The 22,297-nt window shown below is 42.8% G+C and overlaps 2 protein-coding genes across 2 annotated transcripts in view; one reads left to right on the top strand and one right to left on the bottom strand.

The window, feature by feature from the left end:
• Positions 1-4,759: 4,759 nt before the first annotated feature.
• Positions 4,760-17,384, bottom strand: Ercc6l (ERCC excision repair 6 like, spindle assembly checkpoint helicase). Its single transcript, XM_034485644.2, has 2 exons — positions 17,207-17,384; positions 4,760-8,572 (listed from the first exon to the last, which is right to left on the bottom strand). Exons 1-2 carry the CDS (start codon positions 17,272-17,274, stop codon positions 4,933-4,935), a joined length of 3,708 nt encoding a protein of 1,235 aa, XP_034341535.1. The 5' UTR covers positions 17,275-17,384; the 3' UTR covers positions 4,760-4,932.
• Positions 17,385-17,498: 114 nt separating this feature from the next.
• The window catches only part of LOC117693985 (uncharacterized), a 92,380-nt gene continuing 87,581 nt past the window's right edge, over positions 17,499-22,297 (top strand). Inside the window, exon 1 of the mRNA XM_076918167.1 lies at positions 17,499-17,563. The gene's annotated coding sequence lies outside the window, so the exon portion shown is untranslated. The remainder of the gene's footprint in view (positions 17,564-22,297) is intronic.

Here is a 22,297-nt window from a genome sequence, read left to right on the forward strand (position 1 = left end):
CTGACCTAGAACTTGCTCTGTAGACTAGGCTAGCCTTGAACTCCCAAATCTGCCTCCCCAGTTCTAGGATTAAAGGCATGTACCATCACACCCAATTAAACCAGAGGACTTCAAAATTTTGACATGAAATCCTTTGGCAGTGTGCCCAAAGCTGTACATCCCTTCTCAGAGTTGAGAGGCTTTCATTGATTTTTAGTTGTATTTTTAAAAGATGAAGTCTTTTACCATGCCCTGTGTTCAAATTTCTTTTTATTGTTGTTTTAGATTTTTTTAGTTTTTATTTATATGTGTGTCCCTGATGATTTTGTTTACTTTTTCACAGTCCAGAAGAGGGCATCAGATCCCCAGAAGCTGGAGTTGCAGGCAGTTGTAAGCCACTTGATATGGATGCTAGGAACAAAACTTGGGTCCTCCTAAGAACAATAACAGCTATCTCTACAGTTCTGCTTCTCAGACCTTTTATTAAACTCATGAATAAATATATAAGATTGGGGGCTGGAGAGATGGTGTATTAGTCAGGGTTCTCTAGAGTCACAGAACTGATGGGTAGTCTCTATGCAGTAAGGGAATTTGTTATGATGATTTACAGTCTGTAGTCTCAACTCCCCAACAGTGGTCAGCAACAGCTGAAGTCCGAGGATCTAGTAGTTGCTCAGTCCCACAAGGCAAGCAGGCAAAGAAGAGTAAATCTTCCTTCTTCAATGACCTTATGTAGGTCTCCGACAGAAGGTGTGGCCCAGATTAAATGTATGTGCCACCATGCCTGGATCTGGGACTTGCTTTGTCTTAGTCTCCTTTGCTTTTGCCTTAGTCTCCTGGGATTCATAGCCACTATGCCTCAAGATCTCCAAGCCAAGATCCAAGTCAGAAACTTGTATCTCCCAGCCTCAAGATCAGGATCACAGGTGAGCCTTCCAATTCTGGATTGTAGTTCATTCTAGATATAGTCAAGTTGACAACCAGGAATAGCCATTACAGATGGCTCAGTGGTTAAGAGCTCTGGCTTCTTTTTCAGAGAACCCAGGTTCCATTCCTAGCACCCACATGGCAGCTGACAACTGTCTGTTACTCCAGTCTCAGGGGATCTGAAAGCCCTCTTCTGACCAATTCAGGACCCAAGCATGCACACTGTGCACAGATAACATATATACAAATACCTATACACATAAAAAAACAAATAGAAACTTATTTTTTAAAAATACATCAAGGCTATCATATATACTAAAATATTTGGAAGTTTAAAAATTGTTATGTGTGTGTACATCTTTATTTCATAGCACCTAATGGTAGATCTAAAAAACCACTTTTATGGGGATCAAACTCAAGACTTTGTACACAATAAACACATGCTCTTCCTTGATAGTCATGACTATTAGTGGTGCTTTTGAGATATCCACAGAATAAAATCAGTAATTTCTAAGGGTGACAATCAGGCAATGCTTTTGCAGTTTGTGGCAGTGCAGGCTTTTAATCTTAGCATTTGGAAGGCAAAGGCAAGTGGATCTCTGAGTTCTAGGCCTGCCTGGTATAGGGAGCTAGTTCCAGGACAGCCAGGCTACACAAAAATTTTTGTTTCAAAAGAACAAAAACATCTATTTTGAACAATATAAAACTTGGTGTGTCTCAAGTGTGCAGCATTGGAGAGGCAGTAGTGAAGAATCATGCCTGGCCAATCTAGTGAGGTCTTGTACAAAACAAAACAAACCCAAACAACTCCATAGTGTTATGAAATATAATGTGGCAAGGGGGTACCTGGTAATGACATATACCACTGCTAGGTCCCTGGGAGCAGCCTGCACTGCTACCACCCAGCTTGTTCAATTTTTAAAGAGTTTTCAATATTTCATTCATTCATTCACTTTACATCCCACTCACTGCCTCCCCCCACACACACACCAACAGTCACCCTGTCCTACAATCCTACCCTCATCTGCCCTCCCCTTCTCCTCTGAGAGGGTGAGGCCTCTCCTGGGTAACCCTCATACCCTGGCACATCAAGTCTCTGCAGAGCTAGGCACTTCCTCTCCCCCTGAGGCCAGACAGGGCAGCCCAGTTAGCTGAACATATCCCACATACAGGCAACAGCTTTTGGGATAGCCCCCATTCCAGTTGTTTGGGAGCCACATGAAGACCAAACTGCACAGCTGCTGCATGTATGCAGGGGAGGCCTATGTCCAGCCTGGGTATTATGCTCTTTGGTTGGTGGTTCAGACTCTGAGAGCCCCAGGGATCCAGGTTAGTTGACTCTGTTGGTCTTCCTATGGAGTTCCTATCCCCTTCAGTTCCCACAATCCTTCTCTTCCATAAGTCCCCAAGCTCCATCCACTGCTCAGCTATGGGTGTCTGCATCTGTCTGAATCAGCTGCTGGGCGGTGCCTCTCAGAGAACAGCCATGCTAGGCTCCTGTCTGCAACCGTAACAGAGTATCATTAAAGTGTCAGGGGTGGGTGCTTGCCCATGGGATGGGTCTCAATTGTGCTGGTTATTGGTTGGCCATCAGTCTTTGCTCCATCCCCAATCCCTGCATTTCTTTAGATAGGATAAACTTCAGGTTGAAAGTTTTTGTGGTTGGGTTGGTGTCCTTATCACTCCACTGGGGTTCCTGCCTGGCTACAGGAAGTGATACCTCTACTACACTCCACAGACTTCTCCAAAGAAGCTAAACAAGAAGGCCCAGTTGAGGATCCTTAAATCTCACTTAGAAGGGGGAATCTTACTTAGAAGAGGCAGATAGAGGGAGGGGACTGGATGGGAGCCGGGATGGGGAGGTTCAGGATCAGGTATGGGGAGGGATAGGAGAGATGACTGGATGGCCATGAGAATGAATGAAAATCTGCATCTGACAGGGGTGGGGAGGTGGGGAACATATCCACAATGGGACAGAGACCTGGGATAAGGGAGTCACTCAAGAATCAATGGGTGTGACCTTAGTTGTGATTCACAGCATTGAGAATATGGAACCTGAAGAGGCTTGTTCTGTTTTTTTGTTTTGTTTTGTTTTAAGTTAGGGTCTTATATATCCCAGGCTGGCCTCAAATTCACTATGTAGCAGAGGATGACCTTGAACTTCTGATTCAGTCCTCCTGTCATCACCTCACAATGGTGGGATGACAAATATGCAGCAGTGCCACCATACCAATCCCCCTGGCCACTCTTAGAAAAGGCACAAGCTTAAGAAGCTGCAGGAAACCTAGAAGCAGTGGAGAATGCAAAGACAGGGAGGGGTTCTGTGTGCTAAGTGGGGTTAGGTAGGAGCAGGGCTGAGGCCATGGTGGGTGATATGGGACTCAGAGTCCAGAGCGCAAATGCCTGTTTCCCCCTTAAATCTTCATGTAGTGTGAAGAGGCCAGAAGCTGGATATTTGGAGAAGTATTTTCTCAAACATGGAGATCACTAATCAGGTTACCTAGGAAAGCTCTTCAGTGAAGTCACTGTTAAGTTCCAATTGATAGTAAGCTGAACTGGCCCCCAGAGGTCAAGCCCAAGTGTTTGCCTCTGAACACTTGACCCGTGAAGGTTTCTGTGGAGAGCATCTAAAACAGTCTCCTTTCCTCACTTAACAACCCTGGTGGGAATAGGTACTTACCAAACCTTTAAGTGAGTCTTCATTTTCAGATGTTTATTGAACAGTAGTCAACTAAATTGAATTCTAGACCCTGGGGATACACTAGTGCACAAGACAAGGTGAGTCCCTGCATTCACAGATCTTAAGAGTGGGGTAATAGTTAATCCACACCATGGGGTGGGGGGCTCTTTTAGGACCAGGGTTGGAAACTTTAAATAGAAGGAGCTATGAAAAATTAGTCTTTGTTCTCCTGGTACATAGCTCCTAAAACTCTGAAAATCTACTGAATGATGTGTTTGCTGATGAAATGGTTGGTGGTTAGACACCCCCCACCCTCTCTGTCTCAGTTCTGGAATGGGAGCAGGTAGCCATAAGACCAAGGTAACATTAGAGGGTGGGGCTGCTCAACCTCAAGGGCTATAAATATGGGTTAATTGGTAATGGTCAACTATTTAAGCATGCTTACTTAATTCATTAATTGTCCAAAAATATCTCCAGCACTGCATAAAACAATGGAGTCGACAATTCAAAGAGAGGATGTGATAGCATCCAAACACCAGTATAAGTGGGGTATAGTATTATGCACCTTTAATCCCAGCTCCAGGGAGGCAGAGGCAGAAAGATCTGAGTTCAAGGCCAGCCAGCACTATGTAGAGACCTTGTCTCAAAAAACTGAAGAAAGAGCTGGAGAGGTGGCTCAGTGGTTAAGAGTGCTGACTGCTCTTCCAGAGATCCTTAGCTCAATTCCTAGCAACCACATGGTGGCTCACAACCATCTGTAATGGGATCTGATGCCCTCTTCTGGTGTGTCTGAAGAGAGTTTCAGTGTGCTCACATAAAATAAATGAATAAATCTTAAAAAAAAAAAAAAAAAAAAAACTGAAGGAAAAAACCCCACAGCATAACTGGTTTGAAGAAAAGCAAAGTGAAGAATGACTGACTAGTTGGTAGAGTGACTCCAGGGCAGGCTACAAGTGCCAGAGAATGCTAGTACAGGTACTGTCTGCAGCTAAACTGGAAGCACAAACACCACATTATTAGGGCTATCTTAGATTTGGAATGCTAAATGATGAGATTATTGGAACTAAAGAGTTTCTGTATATGTCTGCCTCCCACCTTGTGAAAAAAAATGAATGAAAAAACTCTTGAGAAAAGTCACTTTAATTTTCAGAACTGAGCTAACAGAGAAGATGGTCCTTTTCAGAACAGCTTCACAAAACTTTAGGTAATGTCAATTAAAATAACACTTCTGAAAGTTTGCAAAGTATGCCTAAAGGGGAAAAAATAAAATATTCAAGGGAAGAACTGATGAACAAAACATTTATATTCAGTTTCACTTTGGACATAAGAAATAGGCTATAAAGTTCTCAAATGTTAAGTTGCTTATACAAACTTAAAGTCATGAGCATGACCTCAGGATCTGCACTTTTTATATCAAGTGCTTTGACCAAGCACTGGAGAGCCTCCTGTATCCTCCCACACTCTTTTAGTTCTTTCCCACGAGCTACAAGACTCTCATAGTCATTAGCAGCCTCCACTGTGGGATCCTGGGGAGGATCAAGCAAAGGGTCACTTGTCGAAGCTTCAGGGGCACAGGGAGAGCTTTGTGGGGCTGGAGAAGTAGGCTCAGACACAATCAAGTTGCTGGACTTGTTTCCTGAAGCTAGTGTTGCCCCAGAAGGCTGCTCTTCTGTGCAGGCTAAGGCTTCTTCATTGCTGTCTTCTGAAAGCCCGGGCTCACTCTCCTCCTCACTGCTGTTATCAAGGCTTTCCTCCATATCTTCCACATCATCTAAAACCACATTGATCAGAGACCTCCTAGAAGCCAGAGACCTCCTAGAATGTAAGGATGTATTCACATCATCGGATATTTTAGTTGAAAAAAACCTTTGAGATGGACTTCTGTCATTTTGGGGAGTTGAAGCATCAAATTGTTTCACAGATGAGAATGGAAAGGGAGAGATGCTAAATGAATTTGTGGAAGTACCTTTAAAAGCATCTTCTTCATCTTCATCATCTGAGAGGATCCTAGCTTTTTTTTTGGTTTTCACACTAATCACTTCTGATTCTTCATCACTCTTATTAGAAGAATCCAAACTGAGATTACGTGCTGACTCTTCCCTGGCGTTAGTTGCAGGGCTTTGCAAGCTATTTTCTTTCTCAACATGTTCCAAAAACTTGCTGGAGAGATTTTGTCTAGTGTCTGCAGAGTCTTCCAGAAAAAGATTGAAATCACATTCATACTGTGGTGCTGATTCTAAAGGGTCCTCTTTCAACTCCAACTGGGCCTCGATTGCTTGAGCACCCTGCAGTGCACTAGGGGATGCTGACAACTCATCAGATATTTCAATTGTGGGTACATCTGATTCTCGGTTTTGATTTTCATTTGCTGTGGGACTACGGTGATATAAAACCACACTATCCTGTAGATCTAAATTTGGCCCAAGATCAGCCTTGCTGGATTGTCTAGGTAAATAATGAAAACTTCCCAGGTTGTCTGATGGGGCCTCTTGCCCAGGTGATGCTTGTAGCCCCTTCTTCTGCACAGCTTCATTTTCAGCTGCAAAACCTTTTGCAGGGCTCAATAAAGAGTCAGTCCAAACTCCTCCTAGACTTTCAGCCTCCTGGGGTAAAGAAGCTATAGTGCCAGCATCAGATGTACTTTCAAAGTGGTGCTGATCACCTTGCAGCGAAGTGACATCATGTGCCTCGGAGTGCTCTTGGAGCTCACTCTCTGTAGACTGATCATAAATGCTTATACTGGCCATTTGAGAACTGATCGCCTCTACCTGGGTAGTATTAGTCAGAAGGCATGAAGGCTGAGGCCGGGGTTTGTTTAATGTAGCACCTTTCTTCTTCTGTTGAGAAGGAAATTCCTGTGCTCTGAGCCAGGTCTCTTCACTTCCAGTTCTTTGTCTTTCCATTGTATTTTGAGACTCAGATTCAACAAGGAATTGAGCTTTCTGAACTCTCTGGTGAATGTACTGCGAGTCTTCTAGCATGTCAAGCTCTTCTTTAATAGACAGATCATGGGTAAACATCAAATCATGGTCTGAGATTCCTGCTATGCCCAGCGAGTGTAGGTAGGCGATATGCTCATCCAGTTTCTCATCAGATCTCCGCTGAGCAGCATGCAGACACTGAAGCTGCATCTGGGTTGCAGAGTTCTGCAGATCCCCAACTGTGAAGAGCTCTTTTAACTCTTGTTTGGTGAAATAGCGGAATGGGTTCTTCTTATCACCAGTAGTTTGTCTAATCAATGAGTCCTTGAAAACCTGTCTTCTATATATCTTTTCTTCTACAGTTCCACAAGTGATTAGCCGATAAACCACAACATTCTCTTTCTGTCCAATTCGGTAAACTCTGTCCACAGCTTGAGCATCAGTAGCAGGGTTCCAGCTAGGGTCAAAAATGACAACTCTAGTCGCTGCAGTTAATGTTAGGCCAACACCACCGACTTGAGTGGTAAGTAGAAAAACTGAGTATTCTTTATTTTGCTGGAATAACTGAATCCTTTTTTCTCGTTCCCAAAGATGAGTAACTGTGCCATCAATTCGCAATGTCTTAAAGCGCTTGTTCTTTAAGAGACGCTCAACGATGTTGAGAATTTGTCTCGACTGAGAAAACACCAGAGTCTGATGTCCTTCATCTTGAAGTCTCTCTAGCAGAGACATTAAGAATATCATTTTTCCAGACTCTTGCATCAGTGTATTGTCAGTTAAGTGATCAATGCTGTCCATATCTGAGGCATCTTGCTCATTTTCATCCTGAGAAGAGAATGTGGCAGTCCCTAGATTCAGCAAACGACAAGCTCGTGCAGATAGCAGCCTAGGGTGGTCACAGAGCTTTTTTAAGACACCCAGCTCAGCCAGAGGTGAGCGTGTCTCCATTAACAACTCCTTGATGTGATCTAAAGACACAAACTTCCTATAAATTTCCTCTTGTAAAGGCACAAGGCGTATCCAAACAATTAAATCATTTTTCCTGGTAAGGGAAAGCAGCTCACAAATGGCTTCAACACCTGGATTCTTCTCACCAAGTCTGGCCTCTGGCTTGTCTGCCTTTTTCGTCTGCACTTCTTCTTTGGTCCTCCTTAGAAAATAGGGTTTTATGATTTCCATTAAGTTTTCAGATATCTTAAGTCCCAAGGCTTTTTCCCCAGGGGTAGCATCCTTCTCTCTTGCTCTAATAATAGGATTTTCATACTCCATTTTAAAAGTTTTTAATGTTCCTAACAAGGAGCCTTGGCAAGCAAAATCAAACAGGGACCACAGTTCTTGCAGATTATTCTGGATTGGTGTCCCTGTGAGAAGGAGGCGGTTCCTTGCGGGAACAGCACGAGCACAAATTGCTGACTTGGTAGAGGCACTTTTGATCTTATGGGCTTCATCAAGGATGACATAATCCCATACAAATGCTTGTCCATTAAAGCTTGCAAGTTGCTGCCAATTATTGAGTAACATTTGGTAGGTAGTGATCACAACACCATTCCTTTGTTGAATCCGTGTCAGGCTTCTAGTGCGCTCATTCTTGCTGGAGCCATGAAAGGTTTTGACTCTCATTCCTGGAGTCCACTTGGCAAATTCTTTGACCCATGTATTAATGAGGTTGGTTGGCATGATCAATAGCACATGATTCACAAGTGAAGCATCAAACATACCTGACAGGAAAGCAATGATCTGAACAGTCTTTCCCAATCCCATATCATCTGCTAAGATGCCCCCTTTTCTTCCATCCTTATACAGGCTATAGAGAAAAGCGATGCCTTCTTTCTGGTGCTCAAAGAGTTTCTCATACAGCTCTCGGTAAAGCAGTAAGCCAGAGTTGCACACATCTGTAAATTCATCATCATCATCTTCTTCTGCCAACTGCTCCAAAGCTTCCTGTAGTTTCTGGATTCTGCTCATCACCTTTTTGGTGGGAAAAATGTCCTTTGCCAAATTGAAAAGTTTCAATGATTCTTCCAGATCTCCATTCTTAGCTGCTTCTTTGGCTTCTTGCACGTATCTATTTAAAAAAAAAAAAAAAAAAAAAAAAAAAAAGGTAAAAATAATGTGACATGGGGCTCGGAAATTAGCTCAAGTGGTAGAATACTTGTTTGGCATGAAGGAGCCTCTGGAGTCAAATCCCAAGAAAGGAAACAGACTGAACATTTAACCTATGAAAGCTTTAGAGTTCATTCTGGAATCCAGACTGTAGTTGGGCTTTTTTAAAAGGCAGTCTCAAGTATCCCTTAAAGTTCTTCTTAAACTCACTATATAGCCACGGTTGACCTTGAACTGTCCTCTGGCCTCTATCCCACCTCATGAGTGCTGGCATTTTAGGCATGTGCTATGCCCAATTTTATATGTGGTGCTGGGGATTGAACTCAGGGCTTTGTGCATGCTAGGCAACCACTTTACCAGCCGAGGCTCATCCAGCCATGTAACTGAGTTGGGTTTCTAATGCCCTCAAGCAATCCCAGAGCTGTCATCTGGCCTCTGCACACACATATCACACACAGTAACAATGAGTGAACAATTACTGTTGGGAATGTACATTAGTAAGTCTCTATGGAAGACATTCTCAAAAATGAGAATAAAACCACGCTATAATCCAATTATATCACTTCTGGGCATTTACCCACCCAAATCAGTTAGCTTAGTATAGAGACCCCTTTATATCCATGTTCATCACAATGCTATACATGATACCAATATTATGGAGCCAGGCATATATATATGATATAAATATAAAATTGAGGGGCTGGAGAGATGGCTCAGAGGTTAAGAACACCACCTTCTCTTCCAGAAGACCCTGATTCAATTCCCAGCACCCACATGGCAGCTTACAAAGGTCTGTAACTCCAGTTCCAACTAGTATTACAAGTCCTCTCCGACATAGCCAGCAACCTATGACCCCTCTAATCTTACAAGTCACATCCTACCTTACACATTTTTGTTTTGAAGACAGGGCATGTCTAGCTATTCTAAAACTCACTGTGTAGACTAGACCAGATTGGCCTGGCCTCAGAGGTCAGCCTGATTCTGCCACCTGAGTGCTGAGATCAAAGGCATCCACCATCATGCCTGGCCCTTCTACCATACAAATTTTATTCTAAGTCCTTACATCTGTTATGCTTCTCTGTTACCTCTAAGTACAGGCTCCCACCATCGTCCTCTTGCTAGTACGCTCCCCTCTTTTACTAAGCTAACTTCACCTCACTCAGCCTTTAAAGATTTTCAAAGCCAGGTGTGATGTCTAACACCTGTAATTCCAGTGGAGGCAGAAAGAGCAAGGCCAGCCTGTTCTCATGATCACTGTCTCAAAAGGCTAAAAAATTGATTCTCAGGCTGGTGATATAGCTCAATAGGAGAGCACTTGCTTACCAGTCACAAAGCCCTAGGTGCAATACCCAGTACCACAAAAAAATTAAAGACAATGATTTTCAATTTTCTATTTCTAGAATTCCTTGGAATGGGAGCTTGTTAAGACATAGATCTTTAGTAGTAACATCAGATTTTCTGACTCTGTACTGAGATGCAAGAATTCATAGATCCATGAAAGTAGCCAGGTGATTGACTTTAAAGCTTTTCACCCAGAGGTATATGTACAATGGAGATACTTAGATATTACTAAGACAAAAGTCACTAAGCATGGTAGTACACACCTTTCATTCCAGCATTTAGGAGGCAGAAGCAGGCCAATCTTCTGAGTTTAAGGCTAGCCTGGCCTACATAGCAAATTCTAGGACAGCCAGGGCTACATAGAGACTTGTCTAAAAAAAAAAAAAAAAAAAAAAAAAAAAACAGGAGGAAGAGGAAAGAAATCATGTTATTAACTCAAAAACAGATGGCACTACAAATCATTTTAAGTATGGGTAATGGGGAGATAAATATCAAAGTTCTGTACATACATACATACAAACATGTTAAAGTATCATTATGAAAGCCACTCTTTTATAAAATTAATACATACCAGTAAAACACTTTCAAAAGATACAGTTCAGGCTTCACTTAAGGTTCATTTCTTACTCCATGCCCCAGATGGAATATTCCCAATGAGTGTACTAAAGTGTGTCTTAGTTAGGGTTACTATAAACACCATGACCAAAAGCAACTTAGAGAGGAAAGGGTTTATTTTGTTACTCTTCCACATCATTGTTCATCATCAAAGGAAGTTGGGACAAGAACTCAAACAGGGCAGGAACCTAGAGGCAAGAATTGATGCAGAAGCCATATAAGAGTGCTGTTTATTGGTTGCTCCTTGTAGCTTGCTCAGCTTGCTTTCTTATACTATCCAGACCACCAACCCAGGGATGGTACCACCCATAGTGGGCTGGACCCTCCCCCAATAATCATTAAGAAAATGCCCTTTAGGCTTGCCAAAGCCTGATCTTATGAAGGCATTTTCTTAACTGAGGTTCCCTTCTCTCAGATGACTCTATAGCTTGAGTCAAGTTGACATAAAACCATGCAGCACACAGTATATTTAACTCATATTAAAATCATTACAGGGGCCTCAGTAGATAAGAGACCTCTCTTGCTGAGAACATGGGCTCAGTTCTGTCTGTAACTCCAGCTTACACTGTGAGTTCCAGAATAGCAAGGGCTACATAGAAAGGCTCTGTCTCCAAAACAAAGCAAAACTGTATAAGGTAGGAAATGATCTCCAAAGGCTCCTGCATGTACATGGTGCATATACACATACTTAGGCACACACATATAAAATATTGCAAACAAACTAAGGACAGTGCAGCCAGTACAATGCTTGCTGCATGTGATGGTTTGAATATGCTTGGCCCAGAGACTAGCACTATTAAGAGGTGTAGCATTGTTGGAATAGGTGTGACCTTGTTGGAAAAAGTGTGTTATTGTGGGTGTGGGCTTTGAGATCCTCCTAGCCACGTGGGAGCCAGTCTTATCTTGTTTGCCTTTGAAGCAAGATGTAGAACTCTCTGTTCCTCTTGCACCATGCCTGCCTGGACGCTGCCATGTTCCTGCCTTGATGATAACAGACTAAACCTCTGAACCTCTAAGCCAGCCCCAATTAAATGTTGTCTTTATAAGAGTTGCCTTGGTCATGGTCTGTTCACAGCAGTAAAACCCTAACTAAGACACTGCACAAACATAAAGAGCAGAGTTTGCTACTCAGTGCCCATGTGGGAGTGAGAGAGGTGGCATGTACTTATAATCCAAACCTGGGGATGGAGACAGGAAGATCCCTGAGTCTTGCTGGCCTGTCAGCCTAGCCTAATGATAGATGTGAGATCCTGTTACAAAAAGCAAGGTAGACAGAGCTTGAAGAATGGCAGCTAAGGCTATCCCTGACCTACACATGATTATATACATATATGAACATGCACGCTCATATACATACACTCACACACCTATATACCTAATACTCCTCACACCTATACACCTGACTGACACACACACACACACACACACACACATACACACACAAATCATCACAGACTATTAGAAGTATTTAGATCAAGGAGTTAGGACTTTTAGCCTGTGTTGATTGGTTTTTGTCAACTTGACACAAACCTATATATACCTGAGAAGAGAATTTTATTTTTTCTTTTGAGATAAGGTCTCTGTATGTAGCTCTAGCTAGCCTTAAACTCGATATGTAGCCCAGGATGGTCTGGAACTCACAGAGATCTGCCTACCTGCTTCCCAATTGCTGGATTAAAGGCGCACACTACCAGTCTGGATAGAATGAGGTTATTTGTTTGTTTTTCTTTTTCCAAGACAGGGTTTCTCTGTGTAACCCTGACTGTCCTGGAAATTACTCTGTATATCAGGTTGGCCTTGAACTCACAGAGATCTGATTGCCTCTGCCCCTCCCAACCCCCAGTTCTGGAATTAAAGGCATACATCACCACTGCCCAGCCTAGAAAGAGGGACGTTTAAGGACATAGCCGAGAGGTGGTGGTGCATATTTTTAATCCTAGCACCCAGGAGGCAAAGGCAGATGGATTTCTGTGAGTTCGAGGGCAGCCTGGTCTACAAAAATGAGTTCCAGAACAGCCAGCCAGTGCTATTACAAAAAGGAAATGTGTCTCAAAAACAAAACACTGCTGAAATTGCTTGAAAGTATATGTGCATATATGTGAATTTCCTCCACCCATCTTGTATCAGAAATGATCTATCAGGGCTGGAGAGATAGCTCAGCAGTTAAAAGCACTGACTGTTCTTCTAGAGGACCCAGATTCAAATCCCAGCACCCACATGGCAGCTTACAAGTGTCTGTAACTCTTAAGATCTGAAACCCTCATACTGACATACATGCTGGCAAAACGCCCATGTACATAAAATAAAAATACATTTCAGTAAGATCTTATGTCAAAGAACTAGAATGGAGAGTGACAGAGCAGGATAGCCAGTGTCCTTCTTTGGTCTTTATGCATTTGCACATAGCTGCAGGCCATCTGCTCATATACATGCACATACATTACACTCACAACTACCCCTACCCCTAAATAAAACCGCAGGTCAGCAAGATGGCTCAGAGGGTGAAGACTTGCCACCAAGTCTGACAGCTTGACTTCAATTTCCAGAACCCAGATTATGTGTGGATGGAGAGAATCAACTCATTAAGTTGTCCTCTGACGTCCATATTTACGTGTGCAGATGCACATATGCACACAAATAAATGAAAAAGAAAAGAAACCCTAATGCATTAAAAGAGGGAAAAATGCATTGAAGGATTAGTCCCAGTGTAATGTTCAAAGGTTTTTGAGCCCCAAATTAGATCCAGAGAACTCTGACCTAATCAAAGGACTGACCAATAATCTCTTAATGAAGTCATAATAATCTATTAGTGGTATTGGGAGGCAGTGAGAATTAGAAGATGGGATCCAGGTGGAGGAAGCATGTGACTACAAATGTGGCCAGGAGGGGTATACATTGTCCCAGGTCATCCCCCCCCTTCCTGCTTCCTCTGCCATGCTACTCCCTCATGCAGCTTTGCCTTGCTGAAAGAAGACCTAAAAGCAATAGAGCCAGCCAAACATGTACCAAAACCTCTAAAATCATGAGCCTAAATAAATCTTAAGCTGTTTCCCCACATATTCTGCTACAGCAACAAGAAAGAGGCTAACGCAGAAGCAAACTTCTGAGAGATGTTCTCATCTAATCCCTTGATGAGGACAGAGAGCCAGACACCCAGCCCATTACTTCTCAAGATCATTACTTTTGCGATTAAATCTCCACCAGAGTTTTGGTGGGATCAAGTCATGGTAAAAACACAGGATTGTTGCCAGCCATGGTAGCACATGTCTATATTCCCAGCATTACTGAGGCAGAGGCAATCAGATCTCTGTGAGTTTGAGGCCAGCCTGGTCTACAGAGTGAGTTCCAGGTCAGCCAGAACTACACAGAGAAAACCTGTCTTGAAAAAAACAAACAAACAAAACCCACAACAGGATCTCTCCATGTCTCTGAAAGGTGGTCAGTACTGAAGGATGGTAGTAACCGGTAGTGGCAAGGCATAGGGTACAACTATTATGTTAAATGATGTAAAGGGAACCTCAAAAAGGGGGGTCAAGAAACTGAAAGGACAAGGTACTGGTAAGACAATCTGCATGAACACGAAACCTGGAAAGATCGTGACGTCCTCATGTTATACACTACTTTAACAGCTTCATGGTATACCAATGTATGGATATGAATGCAATAATATTTACTTCACAATTTTCCTATCAATGCTATGTAGTACCGTAGATTGGGCTGAGGATGTAGCTCAAGGAGAAAGCACTTGTCTAACATCTAGAAAGCCCTAAGTTAAATCTTCAGCATAACCAATAAAGGATGGAGATTACTGTTTCTTTCTAAAAGCTGCTATCACTATCTATAAATACAATAAAGTGTGTGTGTGTGTGTGTGTGTGTGTGTGTGTGTGTGTGTGTGTGTCTAGACCCTTATATGGCCTTGTCCCTCCAGCCTGACAAATAAGCTGTTTGTATTACTTTAGGAAACCAGGCTATTTTATAAGTTAAATAAATAATGGCAAAAATAAAATCTTCTGTGCATCAAATAACTTAACCCAGTAAGGAAGCATCTCACACAATAAAAATGGCTTACAGAGAAAAAGCAGGCTGGAGAGATGGCTCAAGTGGGTAAAGGTACTTGCAGCCCTGCATGAAGACTTGAATTCAATCCCTGAAACTGACTTACACAGGAAGGAGAAAACTAACAGGAGTTCTTCTCTGGTTTCCGAATTCACTCCATGGCATTCAAGTATAAAGTATACCCCCTGACATAGGTAATGTAATAGAGAAATTTAAACTGGGACAGCACATACCAAACTAGTGTGCCTAACAACCTGGGTCCAATTCCAGGGACCTATACTGTAGGAGAAAACCAACTCTAGCAAGTTCTCCTCTGACCTATGACTTCTACATGCGCCATTGTACATGTGCTCAAGGTCACACACACAAATGATACTCTGGTGTGTGTGGGGGGAACAAAACAAAAATTAAAGAGATCAAAGGCAACTTATATAATTGGGGAAATATCTGCAAATGTGATGAGTTCATGTTCAGTCAGATGTCTACTTTGCCTGTCCTGCTGATAGAGCACCAAAAACTTCAACATGTTGATGAAGCCAAACTCCCTACAAAGAATGAGTTTTTCTAAAGACATTTCTTTTGTTTGTTTGTTTGTTTTTGTTTTGTTTGGTTTTTTGAGACAGGGTTTCTCTGTGTAGCCCTGGCTGTCCTGGAACTCACTCTGTAGACTAGGTTGGCCTCGAACTCAGAAATCCACCTGTCTCTGCCTCCCAAGTGCTGGGATTAAAAGGCATGTGCCACCACTGCCCGGCTTCTAAAGACATTTCAAACTCGAATGTTAAAAACAGCAGACAAACAGTGTTTATTTCAGGCCAGAAGTTGTACAAACTCCTTGAGTTTCACTCTTCTAATCCTAAATTTAAACAATGAACCTCAGAAAACCACCTCAGAATTTCAATTGTAAAGGAACATCTTTGAAGAAAAACAAGTAAGCCAGCTCATATATTTTTAATTACATTTTAAGCTTGACTTAATCTTTAAGCCTTGTTATAAATTATATTCTTTGAGATATTAAACTTGGAAAGCCACAAACTTTTTTATATAGATGGCCACTGTGAAGACACCTGAGAGTCAACTCTCTTGTGAAGCATACACCCTTGTACTGTCCTTTCCTTACATGACTCCAGGTTTAAATATTTATAGACTCACTAACTTTGCTTCACTCTGGTTTGTCTTGAAATTCTTTTCTCCATTTTTATTGAAGAGGAGGTCCCTTGAGGGAAAACTCCTTAGAATACTGTTGGCTCTGTCCACTACCAACACTGACTGATCTTTAATTCAGTGGGACATGGTATTACACACCTGTGATCCCATCACTATGGGGGCTCAGAGAGAAGGATGGAGAGTTCAAGAGCAGCCTGGGCATCACATTTAGTAAGGACCTGCCTCAAAAAAAAATCCATGTGTGTTGGTGACGGTGCTAGCCTTTAATCCTAGCACTGGGCCAGAGTTAGTGGCATGTGGATCTCTGTGAGTTCAAGCCCAGCCAGGCCAGCCAGGACTACACAGAGAAACCTTGTCTCCAAGGGGGGAAAAATAAAACTACAAGTCAACAACATAAATCTACATACTGTAGAGATGACTCTGTGGTTAAGAGCACTGGCTGCTTGCTCTTCCAGAGGACCCTGGTTCAATTCCCAGCACCGATATGGTGGCTCACAACCCTCTCTATCTCCAGTGCCAGGAGGGGATGCCACACACCCTATTACAGTTGTGATCTTCTTTCCTCTACTCATGAGTGGTTTTGAGCAACCTTTCATGTGCCTGTTTGGCATTATTAGTATGTTTTTAAGAGAAATGCCTACAAATCCTTTGCTTATATGTTATGTAGATTTTTAAAAATTAATTTTATTTTCATTTTATAGGCATGGGTGTTTTGCCTGCATGTAAGTATGTGCACCACATACATACATGTGGTAGAAGACAGCATAGGATCCTGTAGGACTGGAATTACTAAAACGGTTGTGAGCTACTATGTGGGTGCTGGGAATTGAACCTGGGTCCTCTGGAAGAGCAGTCAGTGGTCTTAACCTCTGAGCCACCTCTCCAATCCTGCACTAGTTTTTAATAGTTAAATATTCCTCTCCACACACTTCTAAGCTCCAACTGGTGAAAGCCTATTCATTCACAGGGCTTAATGGTTCCTTTGAGGGCATATGTCTTCCCTTCGCTCACTGACCATTATAATTGGCCACCCTTCCCTTTAATGCCAATACTCTGGTCAGGAAATGAAGCATTTTACAGCATCCATCATACAGTATTTCCTTTTCGGATCCCATTTCCACTACCCTATTGCTAGCAACTTGGAGACTATTCTCCCTCTTTTTGCCCAGGTCTGACGGTTGGCAAGTTAGGAAGACTCAAAGATTTCATCAGTTAATTGAAAGTCAGGCTTTTAAAGAGTTCATACTCGATTTATTCGACTAAGAGTTATTCGACAGGGCGTGTGTGGGGGCAGGGGAGCTCCCCGAACTAGAAATCTGGTCAAATCCACAAGCAGTTCCTAGGGAGAGGTGGGAGCCATTCAATTTCAACCCCAGGCCAGGGACTGCAAGCTAGACCGTCCGAAAACCCAAACATACCTCAGGTAACTCTCAGCCAGTTGTGGGCTCAAAGTCTCCACTTCCGCCAAACCTTGGGAAGCCTCCATGGCCAAAGAAACCGGAGGGCCAAGGAAACCGGATTCCCAGTTAGAGCCGCGTTTGAATTTCGCTCGCTCCCGCCTTACCGGGCTGGGCGGAAGAACTAGCCTGGTAGAGCCAACCGCCTGCCGCGAGGCTGGCCAACCCAGGATCCGGTGCGCGAGAGCGGTTTCCTAAGCCCCGCCCAGGAAGGTCTTGCGCCTGCGCCTTCGAGCACTAGCGCTAACTAGCCGATCGGTTTGGCCTGCTGATTCACGTGACCGGTGGTGATTTCAGTCTCATCCTAATTGCGTGTCGGTGAGTGTGAATGTTGAGTACTGAGAGCGAAGGAAAGGAGTTGAGAGCGTGAGTAAAATGCGCGCTTGTTTCTCTTGCCCTTGTGAGTGGAGGCTATCTTATTGTAATGGCCCATAGAGGTCTCCATTGCCCCTTTCCCTCCCGGCAGAGGCGGAGGCGGAGGCGGCAGGAGGATCTCAAGATCCAGCCCACACTGGGCTTGCATATAAGCAAGTGTCAGAAACACACGTACACACCCTTATTTACACAATACTAAATAGATTCAGCAGGTTTTCTATACAGAGGTTATGTAGGTTAGGGAAGGGGACATGATAGGATTTGAATGGGAAGGAGTGGAAATCTTGTTAACACAGTGCTCATATATGAAAGTCTGAAAAAATTTAAATGTAAAAAAAAAATAATAGCTGGGTCTGGTGGCACAAGCCTGTTGGGTTTCAGATCAGGGACAAATGGCTGAGGTGCATATATAACATACCAAAGTGGACCTGGCCTGTAGGTTCTCCCAACATCCCTCAGTCCCTACTTGTTACAGGACATGACTGGCAAACACCACCCTCTCTACACTGCACTTTCCAACCAGGGGCAGGGCCACCCAGCTGCTTTTCGTTATATAATCCAGACATTTTGGTTTTTTCTCTCTGCACGCCTGCTCCCTCCCCTTTTCTGTCTTCTTTTCCATGGTGACTTTACTGACCCCCCTCCTGTGTGGTGGGTGAATTTGCCCAAAAGCTGCCCCCAATACACCTGTCTTTATACTTTAATTTGGCTTGAATTGGTTTGTCAGTGGAGATATCTTATCAAAGCCTAGGCTTCTAGCACCTTTGAGGTTGAAGCAGAAGGATTAAGAATTCAAAAATCTGTGGTTCAGTCCAATTTAAGCAACCTGTGAGACCCTATGAGTGCTGGGGCTATCCCTCGGTAGTAGAGCACTTGCTTAGCTCTGTGAGTCTCTGGGTTCCTTAGTTTTGTAAAGATAAACCAAATAAACACAATTATAAAGTGGTCACCCCTTCAGAAGTTCTGGTTAAGATGCAGTCATTTTCAAAAGCAAACTTGGGTCTTTGGGAAATAGGAAAGACAGATACATAAGAGGTTGTGAACCAACAAAAATTATTCTGGTTTATATACTGCTAAGAAAGCCAGTCCTGAAGTTCAGAACTCTGGAAACTGAGGCAGGATTGTGCTGAGTTGACTAAAAACACACCGATGGGGACATGGACATTGTGATTCTCTCAGAAGCCAGTAGAACTGTTTTGTCTAGTTACTCACAATAAGCTTGGACTCAAAACGAACTAACCACCCAGTAGCACTTCTTGCAACTATGTATAAGCTTTTATGGTGTAAGCTGCCCTGGGATGGACCCCAACATGAGAGAGACCTGCACCAATATAAGAAACTATTTGGAATAAGACTTCCATTTTGAGTAGTGGTGGAGTAAAGTTCAAGTTACCAAGACTTCCCTGGGAGCTAACATCCTGGCATGAATTTTAGACAAGTCTCATCCTGATAGACAAGTTAAGACATGAATATTAGACAAAAGTGCCCTGCCACAGTTGAATACTCCAGCCAATGGGAATAAAATAAATGTACAACAAAGACATGTTCCCGAGGAAATTCCCCCATCTCTAAATCCTGACTTGTGGAATAACTTGGCACAGGTGTTTATGGATTTGGGGCTTTAAAATCCTGTAGGATCTTAACTCGGGGTCATGGTTCAGTTCCTGAATCTGGACCGTGGCCCTGAGTGGCCAGTTCTGGGGCAGATGCTCAGTAAACTGTCCCTGTCTGACTGAGATGGGTGTTCATGTGGTTTGTGAGGCAATTCCTGGACCCCCACATTAAGGTAGTTTTAGACAAAATGATAGAACATCTGGAACTTACATTAAACGACTCCAGTAGGGATTAAAAAGAGAGGGGTAAACAAAATTTGTTGATAATTCTGAGACTTCCTACAGAGTTTCATGATCCTCTTCTTTGGACTTCTCTGTGTGTGTTTGAAAGTGTCTGTATCAGAGGCATCTTAAAACAAAACAATACAAACAAAAAATTATCTAATCTGCAAATTACACTGAGTCACTTATGCTCACAAAATAGAAATAAAATAATGAGGCATAGTGAGAGTCCAGAATGTGTACAGAGTGCGATGAGGCAGAATAGCACCAGCACCACTGGCCAGGCCCTGTTCTACACACTGCCTATACTAAGCTTTTGACTCCTTACATGACCTTTCTGGGCATTTTCGACGTCGTTGTCGTCTCTGTTGTTGTTGTTGTCGTCGTCGTCGTCATCATCATCATCTCTTTACAGATGAGAAATTTGAAGCCCAGAAAAATTAAACAAATTTATGGGCCTAGAATATGGCTCTGTTGTTACAGTGCTTGCCTAATATAGGAAGTGGAGGTGGAATACAAAAGCACAAGGTCATTCTCTGCTACATAAGACTATCTCAAAAGAAAAACAAACTACTAAGGGCTACAAAAACAAAAGCCAAAACAAAACAAAAAACTCTAAGGCGTTTTGACAGGCCTTAGGACTTCCCTTCCAAAAAACACTAATTTTTTTTATGTAATTAAGGCAGTCTGCCTTTTGAATTTTTGTTCATTTTTGGCATTTTAAAATAAATTTAGCATATATTTACTTATTTAGAGGTGGGGTGGTGCTGTATGTAGGTTGGTCAAAGGACAGCTTGCAGGAGTCAGTTTTCATCTTCTGCCATGTGAGTTCCAGGGAAGGAACTCAGGTGACAAGCACCTTTCCTGACTGAGCCATCTCATCCAGCCTTTTTTGGTGTTTTTAGGACAGGAAAACTCTGTGTAGCTGAAGATGACTATAAACTTCTATACTCCCTGACTCCACCTTCTGGGTGCTGGGATTATAGGCATGTACTACCACACCTAGTTAGATATGGAGTTGGGGATTGAATCCAGGTCTTTGTGTATCCTACACAAGCACTTGACTAACTGAACTACATGTCCAGCCCCTTGTTGCTACTGCTGCCGCTGCTGCCACCACCTTTTCCTCCTTCTCCTCTTCTTTTATTTATTTTTTGCAGTGATCTAATCTGAGAATCAAACCTAGAGAATCAAACACATGTGAGGCAAGTGCTATGCTCTTAACCACTCTACTGGTTAGCTATAGAAAGCAGTTGAGGGAGGGAGAGATGGCTCAGTCATTAAAAGGCTAGGCCCATAAGCAAAATGATAAGAACACAGGTAAAGCCAGATGCAGAACCACACGCCTACAGTCACAGAACTCAGGAAAGCGAGGCAGGAGGAACGAGAGTTCCAGACCAGGCTGAGCTACATAGTGAGACTTGTCTCCCAAAATATGGGAGCCTGGGGTTGTAGCTGTGACTGACCACTTGCCTACTCTATTAAGTGAGCTGTGTCAGAATTCTAGACATGTTTATATGTTTACACAATATCGCAGTTATTTAAGGACAATAAGTAAGTTATCGGAATCATTCTGGCCTTAATTCAACAAGTACTCCTGGTCTCACTTGTTATTCGTGACTGTTGACAGTCACAGCTTCTTTCATCCCAGTCTCTTTATTATTGATATAATTGTCTGACTTGCTAAATGGCTCAAACTAGCCTGATACTCACTTTGTCACTGAGCTAGCTCTAAACTTATAACATTCCTCTTGAGATTATAGTCCTGAGCCACCATGCTAGGCACAGCAGGAAGTTTTTTGAGTATCAAAGTGGGCTGTGTGACGCAGGTAAAGGAAACTGAGCTCAAACCACGGAACAATGGCAAAGGTCCTTTACTCTGACAGTTTTCCTGGATGAGGCTTGTGTTGATTGATCAAGTAACAGGTCAGAGTACCTACCATATCTCATTCTTAAGATGATTTTTAAGTAGTCCCCAATAATGGGGTTATATCTGGTGTGATTGGTAAGCTTTTGTGTCTGGTGTTTCTTATAGGGTTTGGTATATTCACATAATGTGATTATTTATTGGTACAAATAAATTATTTATCAGTTTGTGTTCATGCTGTTTCAAAAGATAGAGGTTGTTTATTTCTCTAAACAAGATGTACAGTCATTCTACCTTGGCATTCATTTTTAAAATGGAGTAAGTCAGGGCTAGGCACCATCTGGAAGCTATAGTTAGTTCTGTCTAACATAGAGGAACCCAGACCAAGTCCAACCTGCTTTCCTTGTCTAGCATATGTGAGGCCTGGGTTCAATCCCCAGCACTGCAAGAGAATAATTTTTAAAAGAATTATTCTTCTCTCTGCTTCCTCTCTGATAAAAGATGAGACCGTCTTCTGCCACACACTGTCACCACCATGATGTTCTATCCAAGCAAGCATGGCATGTGCAACCTCTAGTGCCATAAGCAAGAAAGAATAATCCTATCCTTGAGGAAAGAGGAGAAGGTGGTAGTGATGGGTGAAGAAAAGGATTCATTCGCCCCTTTACAACTGCATTTATTCAACAATTTTGTGTTGAGCCTTTAACAGGAAGGCAAACAAGGTCCTGAGTGCTTGGGTAAAGTGTCAGGCCAGACAGTTCATTGCTTTCAGAGAGTTTATGAAGGAGGTGGACTTGCAACAATAACCACACAAACATGGACACTTACCAACTCAATGCAAGTTCAGAAGCAGAACTGGAGGTAGTTATGGCAGCCTGTTAGTCAGGAAACACTTGGTCCAGAGAGAAGTAACAGAAAGAGAAGGAAGAGCTCCTCAGGGAATAGAGTGACGGAAGGCCCCGAGGTTGGAAGAGG

This window comes from Arvicanthis niloticus, chromosome X (assembly GCF_011762505.2).
Source record: "Arvicanthis niloticus isolate mArvNil1 chromosome X, mArvNil1.pat.X, whole genome shotgun sequence".
Lineage (NCBI taxonomy): Eukaryota > Metazoa > Chordata > Mammalia > Rodentia > Muridae > Arvicanthis > Arvicanthis niloticus.